The 21,705-nt window shown below is 37.3% G+C and overlaps 1 protein-coding gene across 3 annotated transcripts; it reads right to left on the reverse strand.

The window, feature by feature from the left end:
- Positions 1-688: 688 nt before the first annotated feature.
- epc2 (enhancer of polycomb homolog 2 (Drosophila)) lies at positions 689-20,945 on the reverse strand. 3 transcript variants are annotated; one of them, XM_051906420.1, is made up of 14 exons: positions 20,541-20,945; positions 15,367-15,526; positions 15,104-15,249; positions 13,036-13,242; positions 12,144-12,292; positions 11,806-11,935; positions 11,480-11,689; positions 11,234-11,317; positions 9,258-9,397; positions 8,725-9,026; positions 5,871-5,992; positions 5,626-5,764; positions 4,998-5,340; positions 689-1,668 (listed from the first exon to the last, which is right to left on the reverse strand). In XM_051906420.1, exons 1-13 carry the CDS (start codon positions 20,691-20,693, stop codon positions 5,039-5,041), a joined length of 2,244 nt encoding a protein of 747 aa, XP_051762380.1. In that variant the 5' UTR covers positions 20,694-20,945; the 3' UTR covers positions 689-1,668; positions 4,998-5,038. The 3 variants fall into 3 exon arrangements, with proteins under 3 accessions (XP_051762380.1, XP_051762378.1, XP_051762379.1); XM_051906418.1 differs by having other exon boundaries at positions 5,052-5,336; positions 5,622-5,764; XM_051906419.1 differs by having other exon boundaries at positions 5,052-5,340; positions 20,541-20,943.
- Positions 20,946-21,705: the final 760 nt, after the last annotated feature.

Raw genomic sequence — 21,705 nt, forward strand, 5'->3', positions numbered from 1 at the left:
AATGTAAATACTGCGACTGTGTGGCATCAACACTGAGAGAAAGTCATTTTAGTCACATGGCATATACGGCTCAGGTGATTGGCTCTTCTGTGCAAAAGAGTAAGGATGGCAGGATGCAGGTCACATACTTCTGAGGCCAAAACTGCCAAACTAACCAAGTGGTGCTCACTGTAGAGCCAAATGACACTAGCTTCCCCGTCATGGCAGGAGCTTGACCTAGTCCACCTCTGTGGACATAATGGGTGGAGCTTGATCTAGTTGTTTAGGGATAGGGTTATGGGTAGTGTGCGGTTGGACCTTCAAGCACCACCCATTACAGCCAGAGAGGGTGAGCTGGATTTCAAGCTCCACCCATTGGCTCTGCAGTGAGCAGCCTCTTTAACTAACCACTGAGTTTTATGGCTGGAAGAGCTCATTTGCCCCCTCTGGTGGTGAAAGTCAATTCTTCCATTATTTAACAAAAAAAAAAAAAAAAATGAATGGACTTTCACTTAATAGAATGAAATGAAGACTGCCTGTAGACTCGTATACATCTCCTTAAACATTGTAAAAACATGCAGCAACAAAACATTCAAGTCCAAGATATCACAACTGAAAACTAGTGTACTTATTCTGAATGACACTAAAGCAAGTTCAAACTACTTTAGTCAAACATTAACAGCTGTTGCTCATTTCATTAAAAAGGCTGTTTGAAAAGTGGAAATTTATTTGAAGATACTGGACTGAGGATGTAGAAATTTCAGCATTCATAAACAAGATGGCTGACAATGTTTATGACCTGTAGACTTTGAGTTTACTTCCAAGACAATATCCGTCAAAGCCCCGAATGGCTCCCTTCAGACTGGTTAACCAGCAACAGCTAAAGACAAAAAAAAAAAAATGAGCGTTCGGATGACTCAGTCAAAGGAGCAGAAACTGTAAACCAGATTGAAGGTCTTTAGCTAGATTTCTCAAGGAATTTCACGCAAGTACATTCTGATGAAGGCCATTGGCCTCCAGAATTAACATGCTATTCTTGTTAAGACAAGAGGAAGGCAAAAAAAAAAAAAAATTAATCCAATGAAATACGGTCAACATCTCAAGTGGGAAGAACATCACTTGTAAAATGGCACATTTCTTCATCCATGAAACCAAATTCTCTTTCCTCTAAAGAAAAAAGGCACAAAAGCATGGTATAATAGCTATGTCTGCATTTTGTGGTCACAACATTGGATTTATTTGTACGAGATACAAAAATGTAAACATTGCAAAATAAATAGTTAAAACAAGTGACGCAGGACCTATATTCATGCTCATGATCCCAACATGAACTGATGCACTTGTCTTGCTTGCATTTTCAAGTGCAAAAGCATGATGACGAAAAAAAAAAAAAAAAAAAAAAAAAAAAAAAGAATTCTAGGATTCAAGTAACAGAAATGACAGACTAATGATACAAATATACTATTTTACAAGGTAGTGATAATTCCCAATTTTACAAAATGTACACTTATAATATTGACAAATTTCTCTTAATATTTTGATATGCTGCTTTTGGGTATAAGTCCGCATAGAAGCGCACAGATCTCAGCACTGAAGTCTTTTGTGTTTCTGATGGGCTATGTGACCTCCATGGCGACTGTGGTCTCTGATAATCCGTTGAGAGCGAGCCTCTCTGGTTCGTGATTCTCCCTGCAACATCAAAAAAAAACATAGAAATTAAAATTTTCATTCTGTATTTTAAATTTAAAGATATACGCTATCGTTCAAAAGTTTGGGGTTAGTAAGACTTTTTTTTTTTTTTTTTTTTTTTAAACAATACTTCATACACATTTCTACCAACAAATTTCCATGACTTTTGAGGCAAATATTCATGACCTAATATTCCATGAAAGTCTATGAATACATGTAAAATAAGAATAAAATGTCTAAATCCTAAATGTTTGCTCACTCTATGTATTTGTTTTACAATGGGGTATTCTTTTATGCAAGAGCTTACAAGGAGGCTTGATTTCAAATTTTGAACTGAATTTAAGTCAGTAAACAGTCAGCAACATGAGAACAGATAGTTCCTTGATTCTGATTGGTTGAGTTGCATTCAAAGCCATTGTAAATTACACTACAAAAACACCTGTACAGTATCTATTTTGTTGCTGTGTGTTTATTTCGTGAATAAAATAAATATTTTTATGGACTAACTTTTTTTTTTTTTTACAAGCAATAAGCCCTGTGAATCCGTGGTTTACAGTGAATTTAGAACACTCCAAGTTGTGCCTCACACCACCCCTTAGCTGTTCTAAATTCGCTGTAAACAACGGCTTCACAGGACTTATTGCATTTATAAAATACAAGCAGTAGCAAAATAAATAAACAGAATAGATACAAAATTAAAGTTTTTGTTTTTGTTTTTTTGTTTAGGTAGGTCTAACAGTATTCAGGTAGAGAAATACTACAGAAATTGAATAATCAAATGTAAAATGCATAGTCTTCACAAAACAGATTAATCCATAAAATTAAAAAGTTAAAGTTTTCAATCAAGAGCAGTGTGCGATTTTCTCTTTGTCTTTTGCTGTTTAACATTAAAAACACAGATCCCACAGGTTTAAGACAGCTATCACTTTAAGATCAAATTCACGTATATCTGACAACCGGAGTTATGGTCTGGAGATATTCACCTCGGTGTAGAAAGTATACAGATACCTTTTTGGGATTTCTGCCAATATTCTTGATTTCTCACAACTTGTGTGCTTCTCTGGGCAAGTTGGAGTAAACTGCAGTGCCAATAGAGTCTCATGATAGGCAGTCCAGGCCAGGGTATCTGCAGGGTTTTTAATATTTAATACTACAATTATATATTCGATTTACCGGCTAAATGAAAATGCAATTTCACTCTCTGACAGTAGGTGGAACTTAAAGAACAGCAGAAATATGGCAGTTACCCTGGTAAGCACTGTATACAATGCAGCTACTTTTTAGAAATGCGATGAGTTTGGAGGTATGATATAAACACCATAAGGTAAACATTGTCATAACTCATCAGCAATACTTCATGAGTAATTGCTTGGCATAAATGTGCGGTATTCATTGATTGTGAATTGCTCTGAAAGTGCGAGCCTGTAGAAAGCGCAACAGCATCACGTTTTGACTCTGAAACTTGCAGCACTCACAATAATCATCACCTTTTGAAGTTTCATTATGACATTAAGCCATATTGTGATTTTTCTGTCCCCAAATTTAAGACCTCTTGAAATGATAATTAAGACTTTTCTTGTACCATTTAAGATATTCAGAACTTTTTATGGTCTTAAATTTGATACAACTGATTTTAAGACTTAAGGACCTGCACAGAAGTTGTACACAGAAGACCAACAGCCAAGGTCAGGATTTTCGTTAAATAATACATTCAATTTCTACGTTTTTTTTTTTTTTACTAAACCCTACCATATACCCTCAGAACACTTGAAATATAAATGACACGTTCCGCATTGGACCATCCTGCTTTTTTAAAAGCTTGATGCTAGTTGCTATTCACTGCCATTATATGGAAAAGCGGGTCATTTTTTAAAAATCTCCAATTTGTAGTCCGAAAAAGAAAAAAGGGCATACAACATTAGAACACCACAGGGCGAGTAAATGATGACTTAATTTTCATTTTTGGGTGAACTATCCTTCTAAGCACCAAATCAGAATAGTGGAGTAATGGCTGCTTAAGTAACTGAAGTAAAATCTGAAAATTCAGCTTTATCATCACAGGAATAAATTACATTGTAAAGTATGTTAAAATAGAAAAGTTATTTTGAATTGTAATTATAGTACACAATATTACTCTTTTTACCGTATTTTTGATTGAATAATTGTAGCCTCATTGAATATAAGAGATAGAGATGGGTACTGAAACCGGTATTAAACAGGCCCCGGGGCTAAATTATGAAAGACCTCAGTATCGATAAGCTCGGATGTTATCGGTTCTGCTGTCAGTACTGGAGAAATTACACTCACTATACAATTCTATCTAGCCAGGTATTTCTATATGCGATAACATTAAGACATTTATCCATGCTGCATTTTTGCTATTCGCAATCGAGAAAAGAGAGAGATCTCTAACACGAAAGAGTTACAGAGCACACAACACTAAAGCCCCTGCTTAATTAGTGACGATGGCCGAGAGAACTAAACATTCAAACATCTGGTTACACTTTAGGCCTGTGATATTAATCTAATTTTATTTTTGTTTTTGATTTTGGATTCCAAGGACTATAAAAAGAACATGTTTGAGGTAAAACTATTAAAAAAAGTCACATTCCGTGTAGTGCAGCTTCCCTTTCTTCAGTGGTGCACATTCGTCCCTCCCTAAAAGCCCAAACTTAACATCAGAATCAGCACAATCAGTGATTTTGGTAAAATGCAGTCTCTACTGTTGCCAAGTTGTGGGACGTGTTTGATAATAAAAAAGATATTGAAAGCACAATAATTCCCGCAAGAGACTTGCAGGTTTTCTGTCTGCATGCTCTGAAACGGTTCACAACTAGACAAGCAAATTATACTTTGGGCTTCGGGCTTCTTATTTTTCATTTGATTACTTTGTTAGATTTCTTTTGTAGTCTACATTACTTACCTGAACAGTAATGTTAGTAGCACTGTTTATTTCATTTTTATCTTTGTTTTATTGTTTTTTTTTTTTTATTTGTCAGTTTGTTTGTACTTTTTTTTATCTTATGTATATAAAACACTAAAAATGGCTGCACACTGGTGCATTTACAAATAGATGTTTTATATTCATTTGTTTTGTTCAAACATTGTTGTTTCTTTTGCAATTTTAAATAATATTTATTTTACATTTCATTTCATTTGACAAAAAGAACCGATAAGAAAAGTACTGGATCGATAAGCAGTATCGGTAACAGTAGTAATACCGTTAAAACCGATATCCATCCCTAATAAGAGACTTCTTTTGAAGACAATAAAAAAAATCCTACAGACCCCAAAATTTTGAAGCATAGATACTTGAATTCATTTTTCACCATAGGCCCCAAAAAAGAAGAGGAAGTGATTAAGTGCTGTGTCAGGTTTCAGACCTGGCGATGTCGATGGCACTAGTGGGGGTGACTTTGGGTACCCGGTCCAGACTACTAGCAACACTGGCTAGCTTTAAGGCTGAGGGTGAAGGGGCACACAGACGTGCACTGTGGTGCGTGTGGGCAGGAGACACAGCGCTCACGGTGCTCAGGTGCCCATGGCCGTGAGGCAGAGACTGAGGGACCGGCAGCTGAATGCCAGATGTGCTTGTCATCCGTACTAAAGAGCCTGACTCACCACCACCTCCACCACCTGCAGAACGGTTCGATTTGGCTTGTCTAAAGCTTCCTGCAGGAGACAAAAATAAAGAATCATTTAAATAATTAATCATGCTCACCTTTCTTTCAATTAACTACACAACAAAGAGGCTGATATTATCATATAAATGTCCAAATAAAATCAGTTTCAGTCACAGTTTTGCTATGATTCCCCAAAAAGTTCTATAAAGCAGTTTATAGTTTTCAAATATTTAGATCCTAATATTCCAAGGAACTACTGAAACAGGCATATTTTCATATAAATATTATTGGATATTTCAATGCCTCTGCTCAATTCCCCTTGAGCTGGACTTGCCTGAATTGGAAAGGACGCCATTGACACTTGCAATCTGGGGCCTGTTTTCATTGTTGGGAGTGTTGACCACAGCAGAGGCAGCAAAGTGTGCACTAGCCGAGTCCAGAGTCTTAGACATGCAGTCAGATGAGGCCGTGTTCTGTAGAAGAAATTATTTTTTACTTCTTAAATAAATAAACATTTTTAGAAAAGAATAGGAGTGAGATTTAACCCCATAATGCCTGAAATTATGTGGATATACTCACAGGCAGGTGTGTGTGGGGTTCTGGTGCTGTCGAGTTCTGCTGGAGTTCTTGCTGCTGTAACTGTTTGTGCATCTGAACCAGCTGCTGCTGATGGGAGTGAAACTGCTCTTCTGTGAACCCACCTGCACATGCAAGAACATGGGGGTAAATGTGATGTTTACAGATTTAAGGGTCTTTAAACCAGCAATTTCAATTTCCACATCTAGGTGCCAGTAAAGGCACCTTTTTGTTTTAAAGAAATTAATACTTTTATTTGGTAAGGATGCATTAAATGTATCAATTGATGAAAAGTCATTTATATTGTTACAAAAGATTACTGTTTTAAATAAATGCTGTTCTTTTAAACTTTCTATTTAAAGAACCCTGAAAGAAATGCATAACAGTTCACAAAAATATTAAGCAGCACAACTGTTTTCAACATTGATAATAAGAAATGATACTTGAGCATTAAACAGGCATGTGATCAGCTAAAGAAGGAAAAAAGAAGGAAAACCTGAACAATAATAAATAAAGAAATTATCATTATTTTTATTTAATTTTAACAACAGTAAAATTACAATACTAACATTGACGGTTGCTTTAATTTCTTTGCTTTCAAATGTTAAACCACTGAATTTTTATTTCAATGGAAAACCTCAGGGAGACCTTAATGCTTCTCTTTGTTGACAACAACAGTTTATAAACGATTCTCTTTATGAATTTGGGAAGATAATTGGTGCACACTGCGTTCCCAAATGCAAAAAGTGATAAGTAATTCAAACACAGCACTTGCAAAGTAGCATTTACTGTGAATCAAAACTGAAAATGAACACACTGCTATGCTTTGGCTTTACTCCAAAATTTGCAGCACGTCAGGCTATATATTTATATAATTACATCACAACCATTGTGATTTGATGATTGCAAGTCATATCTCATTATAATACCAACCCAAACATTTTTTTTTTTCCTCAAATTTACGCGACTCCTTTTTTTAATCCCCATAAATCATAAGCAGTGTCTCTGAACAAGCCGCTTCCAGATCCCTGGCAGTGTGACATCACATTAGCCACAGGCCCCGCCCACGAATGTTGACAGAAACTGCTGTGTTAACATAGAACCACCCTGAGCGAGTTCACAGTCAGTTGTACATTCCGCTATTACTGCACTGACGAGAACGTCTCCCAAGTGTTTTAGGTGTTCTGTAGCTGGATGGATTAATCCACATAGCTCTCTCCATTTACTCCCTGAATCTCAGCCGCTGAAGACGAGGTGGATTCATTTTGTTTTCGAAGAAAATGCTCCCTCAACTCTACCAAAATTCGTTTATGTCTGCACGAATCATTTCACACCAGACTGCTTTGTGAACGAATGTCAATACAAAGGGACAATACAAAACAGAGGTTGTGCTAAAAATGTGTTACTCAAGGATAGATCAGTAGCCTACTGTTCGTGATCCAGCTTACAGCCTCCAGAGTGATACTGGATACAGCAGTAATGTAGGTGAGAGCACTTTATTACAGTTCATCGGAGTTGATTTACAGATATTTAAGTTTACCAGTTTATTAAGCACCACCCGAAAAGGCATAAGGTCTTTACAGATTTAAGGGTCTTTAAACCAGCAATTTCAATTTCCACATCTTCGCTATATATGTTGATGATAATGCAAGGGAGAGAGAGAGAGAGAGTTTATGGATAATATTTTAATGCACACTTGCACTGTTTTATTAAGCTCTTACAGTGATTTTCTAGAGTGAAAACGGACGCTTCATTTTTTGTGTGAAGTACAATAAACGTCATAAAACTCATCTGTAAAGTCGAACGGGGTCCAGTACAACAGGCTTGTAGTAATATAGTGGATAAAAACCAGAAGACAATATAAGTTATAACCGTAATGAACTAAACTATACCTGTTCTATCTCCATGCAGCATATATTCGCAGTTTCTGACATTATAGTGCGTCCTGACTGAATCCTGACAGGGGAGAAGGAGCTCTTGAAACTCTGCCCTCTTAGACCAAGCACAGCAGCTCATTTGCATTTAAAGGGCACACACTGAAATGGCGCGTTTTTGCTAAACTCCAAAAAGTGGCAATTTTAACATGCTATAAAAAATTATCTATGGGGTATTTTGAGCTACAACTTCACATACACACTCTGGGGACATCAGAGACTTATTTTATATCTTGTAAAATGGGGCATAATAGGTCCCCTTTAATGACAAAGTTGCTTCAAGCACAGCTCACCTCAAGTAAACACTGAGTAAACTAGGGATACTCAACTTCTTTTTGTTTTCTAAATTATCACCACATCTTAACACGTAAGCATAACTCAAAAACAATTGGCATACTTCACAGGTTTAGTATTCATCATCATCAAATTTTTCCTTACTGAATAAGCTACAGTGGTACTGTGCACGATTTGGCATATTGCTATAGCTCATGTCTTTGTCTGAATATTCATTCCCAGGTAAGCTATTTATTTTCATAAATACATTTGACAGGATAAGACACAATTGAATGTGTTGTGCCTAAATGGTGCCAGTTCAAGTTTATGAAAGTAATGTAGCTGAATAATGAGCAGCAAAAAATCTTAAATGTGCTCCTTATGGACTGCAGTCTTCTAATTGACAAACACTGAGAGCCATTCAACTCTCTGCTGAGTTTTACACATAGAATGCTATTTTGTATCAGACAGTGCAGCAAGCAATCAAATCAATCGGCAGGCCACATTAAAAATGATTGACAGGCTGAATTTGTTAAAAAACCCTAGAGTAAACTGACATATAGAAGGGCACAATGGAGATTGCTCATTATGCGGGTGAATGAAATTCGGTTGATCGACCTTCTGGAACCTGTTCAGCTTGGACGCCTCACCTGACACACTGTTAGAGAGATGCGTCCCTCCACCTTTTTCGACCTGCGGAGTCCCTTTCTTGTCCTCACTCCTTGAGTTGTCCTGTAGCGCCCGAGGGCGGAAAAACTTCCACCTGCAGGCCTGGATGTCATTCAGGAGCTGAGTCAGTGAGCGCTCAGGGCTTGATTTGGAGATGTGAGAGTTTGTGTTTGTATGGACGGGGAGGTCAGGCACACTAGAGCCAGCGGAGGGATAAAACATGTCAGGGTCCAGATGCCTGAGTGCACGGTCCAGTTCCGACGAGGTACGATCCAAAACAACCCTGATGGGATACAACAGAGTGCTTTAAGATATCTGATACTATCTGTGACCTTCAGTACTGATCATTAGGGAGTAGCCTCATCTACTTTTCTACTTTAATCTTAAGTAACAAAGAGCAGGGTCATAAATTCAAACCACACATCATCTAAAGAGTGACTCACACTTAAGTACAAGAAACATTTTTTATAAAAGATAAAAATGGAAATGGAAAAAATTGTAAATAGTGACACACCTGCCACCTCTGCCCACCCTCCTGTGTGCAACTGCGATACAGCGTTTAGGCACAGAGAGGGCGGTGAGACAGTTCCTCTGCCACAGCCGGTCCTGATCCGCCTGCTGCCAGTGAGGAGAGCAGCTCTGATCCACCAGTGGCTGAGGACACATAACACACTTTTAACAATGGCAAAGGAAATGACCACCACAGAGCCAAATAATATGCTGCTCTGTCACTAATAAAGCAAGTATAGCATACCCTATGGCAGGAGGGTTTAGTCACAATATTGTGCTAAGACAAAAAAAAAAAGACCTGTCTCATAACCCTCATGTATGAGAGAGTTCTTTTAAGCTGCAGTTTCAATTAATATGCTCAATGATCCGATGCATTAACATTCATAACTGTTCTCAGGCAACATTTTCTTATGCTTACAAATATTTAGTAGAACAACATACAGTTATATAAATAAATTAAATTATTAAAATTAACAAAATATTATGTGTTTATTTTAAATACATTTTAAATGTTTAATGCAAGAAATTATCTACTTGACAACAACGGCTGGTTGAAAATGATTTGGGAAAAAGAAAAAAGCCAGTGGTTTTGAATCAGGGGCCCCGAGCCCACTAGAGCACCTCAGCAAAGAAAAAACAAGCCTTAAAATACAGTAAAAAAAAAAAAAAAAAAAAAAAAAAAAAACAATTAAATCAACATATTAACAAATTTAATAATTTTAGTTCCTTTTTTTATTTATAAAAACTATTATAGGCGTGTCCATGGATTAAAATAAGTTTTGTAAGCAAAACTACGACTATGGAGGCCTACAAATATTTTCGTGGCCATTGTGGCCCTTGAAGTCAATATGGTTGAGAATCACAGCTTTTAAGCCATTTTAGTGCAGCTTAAATATCACAGTGTTTCCCACACATTTATTTGTGGAGGCCCGCCACAGATAGCCACTGCCCCTGCCATCAGCTCCAGCATCTCACACACACACGGGCGCAACTTTAGCACTATATTTAGCAACTTTCAGTCCCCTTTAGCGCCCATTTCCATGAAAGGTACATACTGACAAATCTAATGACTTTTTTTGGATAAACCCTAGCTTTTATTAAGATGTCGCCACTACTGCCCCGCAAGCACGAGGTCTGACTTTCCCGGCGCAGGATTGCCTCTCTCTGCGTCTGTTCTGTGCAGTGAGCGGCAAAGCAGCAGCGCATTCAGTTGACTGTACGCAGCCGACTCGTAATTAAATTGAGTACAAAACATCGTTTCCAAGCACCTGTCATTGTTACTGACTGTTTGGGCTTCTAAACAAACAGTTTGTCTGTAAATATGCAAATAGTTTGTTGCTCAGACGCAGACAGTGCGCTGCATGAGACAAATAATAGCCAAAACCACCGCATATGGGGCTATTCACGTCGCATCTAAAAACACGTGGAAAACGCATCCGCTACACCTTTTCTTCTTTCCAAAGCACTTGCTCTCCCGTGCTGTCTGCCGTTGCTAAGCAATCATGAACCGCGTTCTCCACATGAACACAATGAAGCTGCTCTTTAGTGTAGATGTATGGTGATTTTGTCAGACAATGTCGCAATTATAAATAATGATTTAAGGAGTATAGTGAAAGTGACTCCTGGTTAACATGTGTTTAGTCACTATTTTATACTTGTTTCATGTCTGACAACAGAAACAAAAAAATATATATGAATAATGGGAACAGCTTTATTGGGCATTCAATTATATTACAGTATGTGACAGGTCGGAGAGTAGAAGCAAAGTCAGATCTGAAGTGCCAAAACTTGTCTGAAAGCAAACGTCGTAAATATGCTAATTAGCACGTGATGTTATCCACCGCCACAAGTCTCACAAAATCCTGTGGGAACCACTGTATCAAGATATAATTTTTCAGCTATATTGCCCAGCTCTGACTGGCACAGTTGCAGATTCTTTTATGCTCTACAGCTAGCACTGATGTTTAATGGGAAACTCACAGTGTGGTAACTGCAGCCAGCTTTCCGTCTGAAGGCGAAGATTCCATCAGGATCGTTCTCTTCATCCGGCTCTGATGCTGGAGACTTCAGAAGAGGGGAAAAAAAAAAAAAAAAAGAGAAACAAAAGACAATTTATATACTATTACATCTTCTGACAATAATCATTTTAACGTATTTTAAGTAAATACCTCTAAATATGACACATCTACATGAGCATGTGTAGCCAAACACTGATTGTGTACTGACCAGTGGGTAATCCTCCTCTCCAGAGCTGTGGAAGTCGTATTGTTTAATGTCTGCCTTGATGATGGTTTGCTGTCGCTCTGGCCGACCAGGCTGGCGAAATGCATCAAGTTTGGGCCTCTTGTTGTACTTCTTATGAGAACGCACAAAGTCAAAGTGAGGCTCAGGCTTGACTGTGAAGGGGTGGAGGTGTTTGGGCCCAGATTTGTGTGACTGAAGGAAAGAGACAGAACAAATGGTTTTACAATTATCACTGAGCACATTTCTCGCACACAGATTTTTCAAGTGCTTTCATATGTCCTCTTTTCCCTCCTACTGTTGGCCTTTACCTTCATTTTGCTCTCTACCTTGTGCCGACTGCTCATGGGTAAGGATGTGGGTGCAGGGTAAATGGTTTTCTCTGCCAGAGGTACAGTGACTTCATTCAGAATCTCTCCTGAGAAGTCTCCAATTTGATATCTAATATACACAAAACAAGGAGAAACAATATGTAAAAACCAATTTGCACTTTTCAAATTATTTAAAGCTTAACAAGACCAGAGATGAGAGAGATGAGTCACTTCACATACAACCATTCTAGCTGTTAAGTGACACATAACAGTTTTATTTATATAGAGTATGCAACAGACATTGTCTTAAAGCAGCTTTAATAAAAGAGCTGACAAACCTTTTTTCAAACACCTCCAGCGTCAGATGCAGCAGCTCTCGTTTGCTCTTCTCTCTCTTTTTGATCATCTCCAGGATGCTCATGGTTCGGCTGAACTCTCTTCTCAGCTTCAGCATCTTTTCATAAGACGCCTCGTCATTCTTGCGATTCTGCAGAGACAGCATAACAGAGAGATGCATGGGTCCAGCAGGTGTTCACACTTCTATTGAGGGGAAAATTTGCTATGAAAATGTGATTTACAGGGCTTGACATTAACTTTTTTGCACACCAGCCACTGTGGCTAGTGGTTTTCCAAAGTTACTAGCCACTCACTGGCCACAATTTTGACATCGATACCATGGGGACAACTGTCATATATATATTTTTAATATTAGCTCATAATTTGGCAGCAGGTATATTAGGCTGTTGTCACTTTAAGACCTGACACACGGATCCATTACTGTTATACATGTATTTCCTTTCTCAACTGTTTGAGTTCACTTAAAAGAAAACTGACTGTGTTTATGCGAATACTTGGCAAGACCAGCATTTTGACATTATTTTGTGTGTATTTGACTGTTTAAGCGCAATAAGCAGCAAAAAAGAACTCAATTTAGTACTGTGTAGAGAAATATATATGTACTGCATACATGTACTGTTTTTTTATTTCTTTTTTCTTTTTTTTTTTGATATTCTAACAAAAAACTACTAAATATTGGGCATATAAAAATCTGTATCGGTCAGCCACAGCTAGAACTAAACATTGTTGTCTTCAAAAAGCTGATGTAAAAAAATTAGATGTGATGCAAGGATGTTTAAAAAATATTGAAATTGGAAGGTAAAAACAAGTCCTGTCTGAATGCCCTCTAAAAATACCGAGGCATGCATGACAAAACGCAGAGCACTTGCATACCTTCCTAGTCTGCATCTTCTCTGTGCGACGCCTGAAGGCCACGTAAGCATCGTTATTGGTGGAGCCATCCCTCTTCTCCTGCTTGATTTGTGGGATGAGCGACGGGCCCCGGCAGTTCTTCCTCTTCCTCACCCAGTAGTCATACACTGACTTCAACAGGTAGTCATCTTCATTTAGCAGCAGCTTGGCCTCCTGAAGAGTGACCAACTACAAAACAATTATTAAGAGAGAGACAGAGGAATGCATGTAAATACAAGAGAAATATGAGGAGGTGTATTTTAGATCATCTAGAACTTGTGGATTACAACTCAAAAATGGGTCTCTGATAGTAGGGAAAAAAGCAATGCTAAATGCAATGAAAATATATCTGTATTTGTGCATATTTAGAATAACAAAAAGGGAGGAGAATATTTTCAATATGTGTCAAATCCAAAAACTATGGCCACGTTTCCACCGCAGGAACCTTCCCCAAGAACTAGGGACTTTGGGGTGGTACTCAGTGTGTTTCGACCGCAGGGATCGGGGTCTAAATGAAGTTCCGGGTAAAAATAACCCAGTCTTCACAGTACTTTTAGACCACTATGGAAACGCAGACAGCAACAGGTCTGGGGGACAAAAAGTTCCTGGGTAATTTCTGTGGAACGTGGCTCAAGGTATTCTGAGCAAAGTAATTTGTCACTTGGTAAAGCTAGATCAGACAGATGTTGCGACATATCCTCATTCTTGAAAATCATGAACCAAACAACAGTTATAAAAAAATAAAATAAAAAAAAAACAACTAGGACAATACATACTTGGTTCATTTGAAATGATAAAATTATTTGTGTCAACCACAAAGTGTTTTTTGTGATGAATTATTGCCTACTTAGAGCATTGTTTATATTGTTGGGCCTATGTTGTTACACTACTGTTCAAAAGTTTGGTATCAGTAAGACTTTAAGAAATAAATTCTTTTATCCAAGCAAGGACATATTAAATTGCTAAAAAGTGACAGTAAAAAGATTTATAATGTTACCAAAAAAATTTTGTTTTAAATAAATGCTGTTCTTTTAAAATTTCTATTGATCAAAATATCATGAAAAAGTGTATCACAGTTTCCAATAAAATATTAAATAGCACAACTTATTATTGATTATAACTTTATCATAATAAGACTGGAGTAATGGCTACTGAAAATTGAGCTCTAATATCAGAATAAATTACATTTAAAATATATTAAAATAGAAAACAGTTATTTTAAACTGTAATAATATATTTTACAATATTACCGTTTTTACTGTATTTTAACTAGTGTAAATAAATGCAGCAGCATTGCGACTTCTTTCAAAAACATTAAAAACAAAAACATTTCAAAAACATCTTATGGACCCAATTTTTAGAACAGTAGTGTACAGTAATATTAATCAATTACAGTGTTGGTTTAATTACATTTTTGTTACTTTTAAACAATTCTGGTACCACGTGTGTATATGTATGTATATAAATATATACACACACACACACACACACACACATACATACGTACGTGTATATACATATATTAATTTACTTTGTTTTTCATTAATGTATTTTATAAAAATACAAAAGAACAATGTATGTTGTACCAGATTTAATGCCAAACATATTGACTTTTCCCAACATTTTTTCTCCCCACTAAATGTTTTTTTTCACTGAATGTTTAGATTTTATAAAAATGATTGTGCACTCATGATTTTTCTAGAATAACTTTTGTTGCTGAATTATCCACTAATCTAGTTTATAATATATTTTTGTCACAGATTGATTATTTTTTTTCATTTGTTGTTTTTTTCTTTATAATGAAGTAGTCCGTATTTAGTAGATTGTGTTTGACACAAAAGTGTGATTATCACTTCCACACCCACACACACACACACGGGTATAGAAATTCTACACTGAATAAAAAAAAAAATTTTTTTTAAAAAAAAAAAAAGCAGCTGCACTGGTATTGGATCGGAATCAGTATTGGCCGATACTCAATTTTTGGTATCGGATCGGTTCTGAAAAAAATGTTATCCGTGCATCTTTAATATAATGCACTTGTCATTACCTGGTTGGTGCTGGCTTTCTCTAACCGGTCCATCATGGTCTCAAACTGCACAGGTCTGAGCTCCATCTTGCGGTTGAGTCTGTTCAGTAAAGTCTCGTCCTCTGAGTCCATATCATAGTCAGGCAGCTCGTTATCCAGACCCAGAGCTGGTGCGAAGTAACAGGTACAGATCAGATTGAGGTCATATTCAAATAACATTTTATTTGTATGTTTAAACCAAGAAATTAAAGTATTCAGTGGGGCTTGAGGTAGACGTCACTCACGCTGGATGTGGATGAGCTGTTTGGGGATGCGGAACTCTCCTTTGTAAAGGCGGTCGTAATAGGTGATGTTACTCTCTGCCTCTGGCACAGGGATGACCATGCTCTCCTTCTTCTCCCTGAATACCTGCTGGGCGGAGATGGCCCTCTGGAGATGGTGCTCCTGAAACACACCATGAGAGAAAGAGTGAGTAAAGCTAATTCTGCACTGATAGTGTGTAAACACAAATTTGCGAACAGGTTACACAACAGTAAAGTTTTTGTCACCTAATATATAGCACAAAATATTTTAATTAGCAAGTGAGGCCAGTTAGTTAAGCTGCAACTGATGTAGCTGGACTCAGCAATAAGAAAAAGTTAAAAAACTCACACAGAGGTGGAAATAAGAATTGGGCAAGTACAACTTCTAATGAAGCTGAGAACAGCAACGTGATGAAACCCGCTGCAATGGCTTACGCAGCTCGCAAGCATACAAATGAACACCAAGTTGCTCTGATTACTTTTGGATTCATAAGATAGTTACTGTAGAAGACAGTTCAATAATAGAAAGGTAAGCAGTTCATTATCAGGTAGGTCGGGAGAACAAATGCAATCTGTGACACAAAATAGCAGCACATAACCTAGGTTTTTACCTAGGGTTGGGAATTGAAAATCGATTCCGGAATCAGATACTTGAGGTCAGGAATCGGATACTTGTAATAAAATTAAAATTTAGATTCCACTTATCGATCCCTGTGTGCGCATTCTAATGTGATTTCAAACCATTTTCAATTTTATTTAGTTTGTGCTGTAGCGTGAACAAACTTCACTAAACATCTGTAGTGTGCCTGCCATCCAATAATTGCAAAAAGCTTTGTGCTTTGTTACTTTTAATATCAGGCGCACATGAACTGATCATCTCATCTCCTCTTTGCTACATTACGGTATGGTGTGTTGAAAAATACATTACAGCTTACCGAAATGAATCCTCAATCGCTCAATCGGTGTTTCAACCAGGGAAAGACGTCAATAAAACAGCTTGTAGACTATAAAATGTTGCTTAAAGTTACATTTACCTCAAGAAAGCTATTCAAAGTCCTTAAACTTATTAGTTAGCTGGAAAAAACTAACTCTAGAGAAGAGCATTTTGATAAATATATGCACTGTATTACATATTCATTATATTTTTACTTAACCTGTTTGTAAAGTCTTCATTATTTAATGTATGTTTGAATAAATCTGTCATGAAAACAAGTTATTACAGTTTATTGTCATTTAAATTTATAGTAGAAACAAATCTGTTATTTAAAAAAAATGTTATAAAAACTGCCTTATGTGCAATTTAAATGCTTGCACAACTCTGTTTTAGCTATTTGAGTTATTAAAAAAAAAGTTTGAATAATTAATTAATTTATTTTTGGTTCCGGTTTTTGGCCAAATGCATCCTGAATTTTTTAGTTTCGGCACAGAATTTATTTCAGTGCATCAGTGCAAGTGACAGCAGCCTAATAAACCTGCTGCAGTCTATGTCAGAAATGTTAATCAAAGAACAAATGAAAATCACTGATATTGAGTGAGTAACTTCTGTAACTTTAATATGCATTAACTATATTTTATTTATAAAAAGAAAACTATGCATTGTTATTTTACATTTGATTACAATTTCTGTACCTGAACTTTGTATTTATTTGTGCTACTGCTAATTTGTTTATTTGTTCTTATTTTATTACGGTTTACTTGTCTTTAATAATGTTTGCAATTTCTTTTAGTTGTCCAGTTGTTTTTGTGGTGGTATTTTTGTTAAAACCCATAGGAAGTGTTCTTTAGGCTGCTGATTTTTGTTCATGGAAATCAGCTGCAATAAAACATTTTGCCAAAACACACAGAATAAAAATGTTTGACTAAATGTTGTACCTTACTGGAATTGAAACTGGGAAAAAGAATCAGAATCAGAATCAGTAAACTAAAATTCTAATGGTACCCAACCCTATTTTTAACAAATACTTGCTCTCCGTACTATACATCTGCCCAACATAACCTATTGAGCTTGCTGATAAAGATGGCCACATGACTCATTTAATAAAACTAACTGTTCATACTTCTGTTTTAATAAAACTAACTTCACTAACAAATCAAATGAATCAAGTTAAATCAAACTGAAGGAACCCATGAATGCTTGATGATCCGTCACACATCTTTCAAAACTCATAATTGGTGTAACCAAGTACTAAAACAATAAATATGAATTTCTGGTCACACTTTAGATTAGGGTCCAATTCTCTCTATTAACTAACTATTAACTATGACTTTTGCCTCAATAAACTCCTAATTACTGCTTATTAATAGTTAGAAAGGTAGTTAAGTTTAGGTATTGGGTAGGATTAAAGGATGTAGAATATGGTCATGCAGAACAATGCATTAATATGTGCTTTATAAGTACTAATAAACAGCCAATATCCTAGTAATATGTATGCTAATAAGCAACTAGTTAATAGTGAGAATTAGACCCTAAACTAAAGTGTTCTTGACTCATCAGTATCATACGTTTTCAATATCATATCATATCATAGTTCTACAATATGATTTCTTAGAATTACATTTGACTTCACCAAAACTTTCTTTTCATAAAAAAAGTCAAAATGTATAATGATTTTAAAAAGCTGATTTTTATAGTCATTGAAGGTTTAATGGGGTTCTTTCTGTTTGATGGTTTTCTTGTTACATGACAACATAAAAAATAAAAACAGCTATATATATATATATATATATATATATATACACACACACACACAGTATCTCACAGAAGTGAGTACACCCCTCACATTTTTATAAATATTTTATTATATCTTTTCATGGGACAACACTGAAGAAATTACACTTTGCTACAATGTAAAGTAGTGAGTGTACAGCTTGTATAACAGTGTAAATTTGCTGTCCCCTCTAAATAACTTAACACACAGCCATTAATGTCTAAACCGCTGGCTACAGTTAGTGTTACAAGGTCTCAGGTGTGAATGGGGAGCAGGTGTGTTAAATTTGGTGTTATTGCTCTCACTCTCTCATACTGGTAACTGGAAGTTCAACATTGCACCTCATGGCAAAGAACTCTCTGAGGATCTGAAAAAAAGAATTGTTGCTCTACATAAAGATGGTGTAGGCTATAAGAAGATTGCCAAGACCCTGAAACTGAGCTGCAGCACGGTGGTCAAGACCATACAGCGGTTTAACAGGACAGGTTCCACTCAGAACAAGCCTCGCCATGATCAACCAAAGAAGCTGAGTGCACATGCTCAGTGTCATATCCAGAGGCTGTGTTTGGGAAACAGACGTATGAGTGCTGCCAGCATTGCTGCAGAGGTTGAAGGGGTGGGGGGGGTCAGCCTGTCAGTGCTCAGACCATATGCCGCACACTGCATCAAATTGGTCTGCATGTCTGCATGACCCAGAAGGAGGCCTCTTCTAAAGATGACGCACAAGAAAGCCCGCAAACAGTTTGCTGAAGACAAGCAGACTAAGGACATGGTTTACTGGAACCATGTCCTGTGGTTTGATGAGACCAAGATAAACTTATTTGGTTCAGATGGTGTCAAGCGTGTGTGGCGGCAACCAGGTGAGGAGTAAAAAGACAAGTGTGTCTTGCCTACAGTCAAGCATGGTGGTGGGAGTGTCATGGTCTGGGGCTGCATAAGAGCTGCCGGCACTGGGAGCTACAGTTCATTGAGGGAATCATGAATGCCAACATGTACTGTGACATACTGAAGCAGAGCATGATCTCCTCCCTTCGGAGACTGGGCCGCAGGGCAGTATTCCAACATGATAACGACCCCAAACACAACTCCAAGACGACCACTGCCTTGCTAAAGAAGCTGAGGGTACCTAAACCCTATTGAGCATCTGTGGGGTATCCTCAAATGGAAGGTGGAGGAGCACAAGGTCTCTAACATCCACCAGCTCCGTGATGTCGTCATGAAGGAATGGAAGTGGACTCCAATGGCAACCTGTGAAGCTCTGGTGAACCCCATGCCCAAAAGGGTTAAGGCAGTGTTGAAAAAATAATGGTGGCCACACAAAATATTGACACTTTGGGCCCAATTTGGACATTTTCACTTCATTTTGTACTCACTTGTGGCCAGTGGTTTAGACATTAATGGCTGCGTGTTGAGTTATTTAGAGGGGACAGCAAATTTACACTGTTATACAAGCTGTACACTCACTACTTTACATTGTAGCAAAGTGTCATTTTTTCAGTGTTGTCCCACGAAAATATATAATAAAATATTTATAAAAATGTGAGGGGTGTACTCACTTCTGTGAGATATTGTGTGTAATATATATATATATATATATATATATATATATATATATATATATATATATATACACACACACAGTATCTCACAGAAGTATAGAATATATATTATATATATATATATATATATATATATATATATATATGAGTACATAAGGTAGATACGTAGTACATATCTAATGTAGGTATATACTGTATGCATTAATGATTTTAAACAAATAATAATAAAATTTAAGCAAACAATAACAATTATTGGTATTAAGAATTATTATTTGTTTTTTATTATTTGACTTTGTCGTTGGGTGGTGATTTGAAAATCATATATTGTGGTGCCATGGCAACATCATGTTACTCTGATGGATACCATAGTACTGAATGATTTCCAAATTAAAATACCCCTGTATTTTATGATATTCAAATGTGAAGGATAAAACATGCCATATTGGTTGATTGCACTGTTTGTCAGTTGCGTATGCTTAAACTGATGACTAGGGCCTGCTGCTGTAAAAACTAAACATCAGGACCATTGGAGAATCAAACACACATCCAGCCTTCAGAGACACGCCGTTCAACTCCTGTATTCCTGTCGTAACTTACGTTAATCTCGAACGCATTTGCGCAAAAAGGCTGACGTGAATGCGCATTGACCACTAGCAAATCTCACACGTAAATAACCTTGTTCACGCCACTAGTGCAAAACATTTCCCACGACTACGCAACTGTCGTACATTTTATACGTAACCTAGAGCCTCAGAACGCTGCTTACAGATCCCTATGAGCAGAGAATAGACTTACGCAGTAAAACGTGCGTAAATGATACGTGAATACCAACACCCTGCTATGCACCTGAACCTCATGAAAAATTATGAATTTAAAATCATTTACATACCGACTCCTCTTCCTTTTCCATCCCGGTTGGCATTTGTGGGACCGCTCGGTTGATGGAGACGCAGTCGGTGAGGTCCGGGAGGTCTTTATTGCGGTAGATCGGCAGCGGTTTGGCGGCGTCTAGCGCTCGCGCGCGGAACGAGAGTTTACTCATTGTTTTCAGCGATCACAAACACACTAAACACGGATCATTCGGTACAAGTACACACACGAGCCGACGGTTCTCTCCGCGGCCGCATTCACTGACGTCCCTTCGATCGAAATCCGGCGGTTAAAGGCATCTCTGGGCGAGTTATGGTGTTTTTTCACGGGCTTTTTTTTCTAGGCTGGTATGAAAACATGGCGGACATGATCCCGACAGCCCGCGCGACACTGCCAAAGAGCGTGAGCGGGAGCGCGCGTGTGCTGCTGCGCGCGCACCTCATACAACATGCGTGCACACGATATTACGACACACGGGCACGAGGGAACACATGCCTGCATTGGAGAGCTGTCATATACATTAGTAGACCGTCCATTACAAATGTCTATTGATGATGACGTCTTCACATGTGCCACGAAGACAAAGATGGTCTAAAATCGAGCATGTAAACAAATATTAAAGATTTTGGGCCACAGAATTTTTCTAATTGAAAACCACATTTTTTATCAACAGGGGCGACTGGGGTAGATTCAGAGGAGCATCAAATGGCCCCTGTTTTACCAGGGCCCTTAAAATCGTCCTAATCTTTCCCTGTTACAGCGCCCCTGTTGATCAACCGTTAATATATATTTGGGTGACCTACCTATCCCCTTAATAGGTACCTTCCAACTTGATCTCATGAGAAAATGTAGCTATTTTACAATGTGACAATTTCATACAAATTTGTACAATGTGATTCATATGGAAATAATTTGGAAAAACTTAAGCATGAAGGTCCATCCCTAAACCTAACTGTAAGAAGATCGCAGCCTACAAAAGATTATAGCCTACAAAAACGTAGCCTATATTAATTGTACAAATTAATACGAATTAGCCACTTGTTAGTAGCATACCTTCACACCAATAATTTGATGATTAGCCTGCCAATAATGAGAATGAGAAATTACTTGGTTCACGACATTCAACCTATAAAATCTATAAAGTTGTACCCCAACCCAGTAAACTAAAAACACATAGGACTATG

The sequence above is a fragment of the Ctenopharyngodon idella genome, chromosome 9 (assembly GCF_019924925.1).
Source record: "Ctenopharyngodon idella isolate HZGC_01 chromosome 9, HZGC01, whole genome shotgun sequence".
NCBI classification, from domain to species: domain Eukaryota; kingdom Metazoa; phylum Chordata; class Actinopteri; order Cypriniformes; family Xenocyprididae; genus Ctenopharyngodon; species Ctenopharyngodon idella.

Coding starts and splice junctions, on each gene's coding strand:
- epc2 (XM_051906418.1), bottom strand. CDS start 20,693: ATGAGTAAACTCTCGTTCCGCGCGCGAGCGCTAGACGCCGCCAAACCG. Junction 9,398..11,233: donor CTGGCTGCAGTTACCACACT/GTGAGTTTCCCA, acceptor ATGTGTCCTCAG/CCACTGGTGGATCAGAGCTG. Junction 9,027..9,257: donor AGGGTGGGCAGAGGTGGCAG/GTGTGTCACTAT, acceptor GTATCCCATCAG/GGTTGTTTTGGATCGTACCT.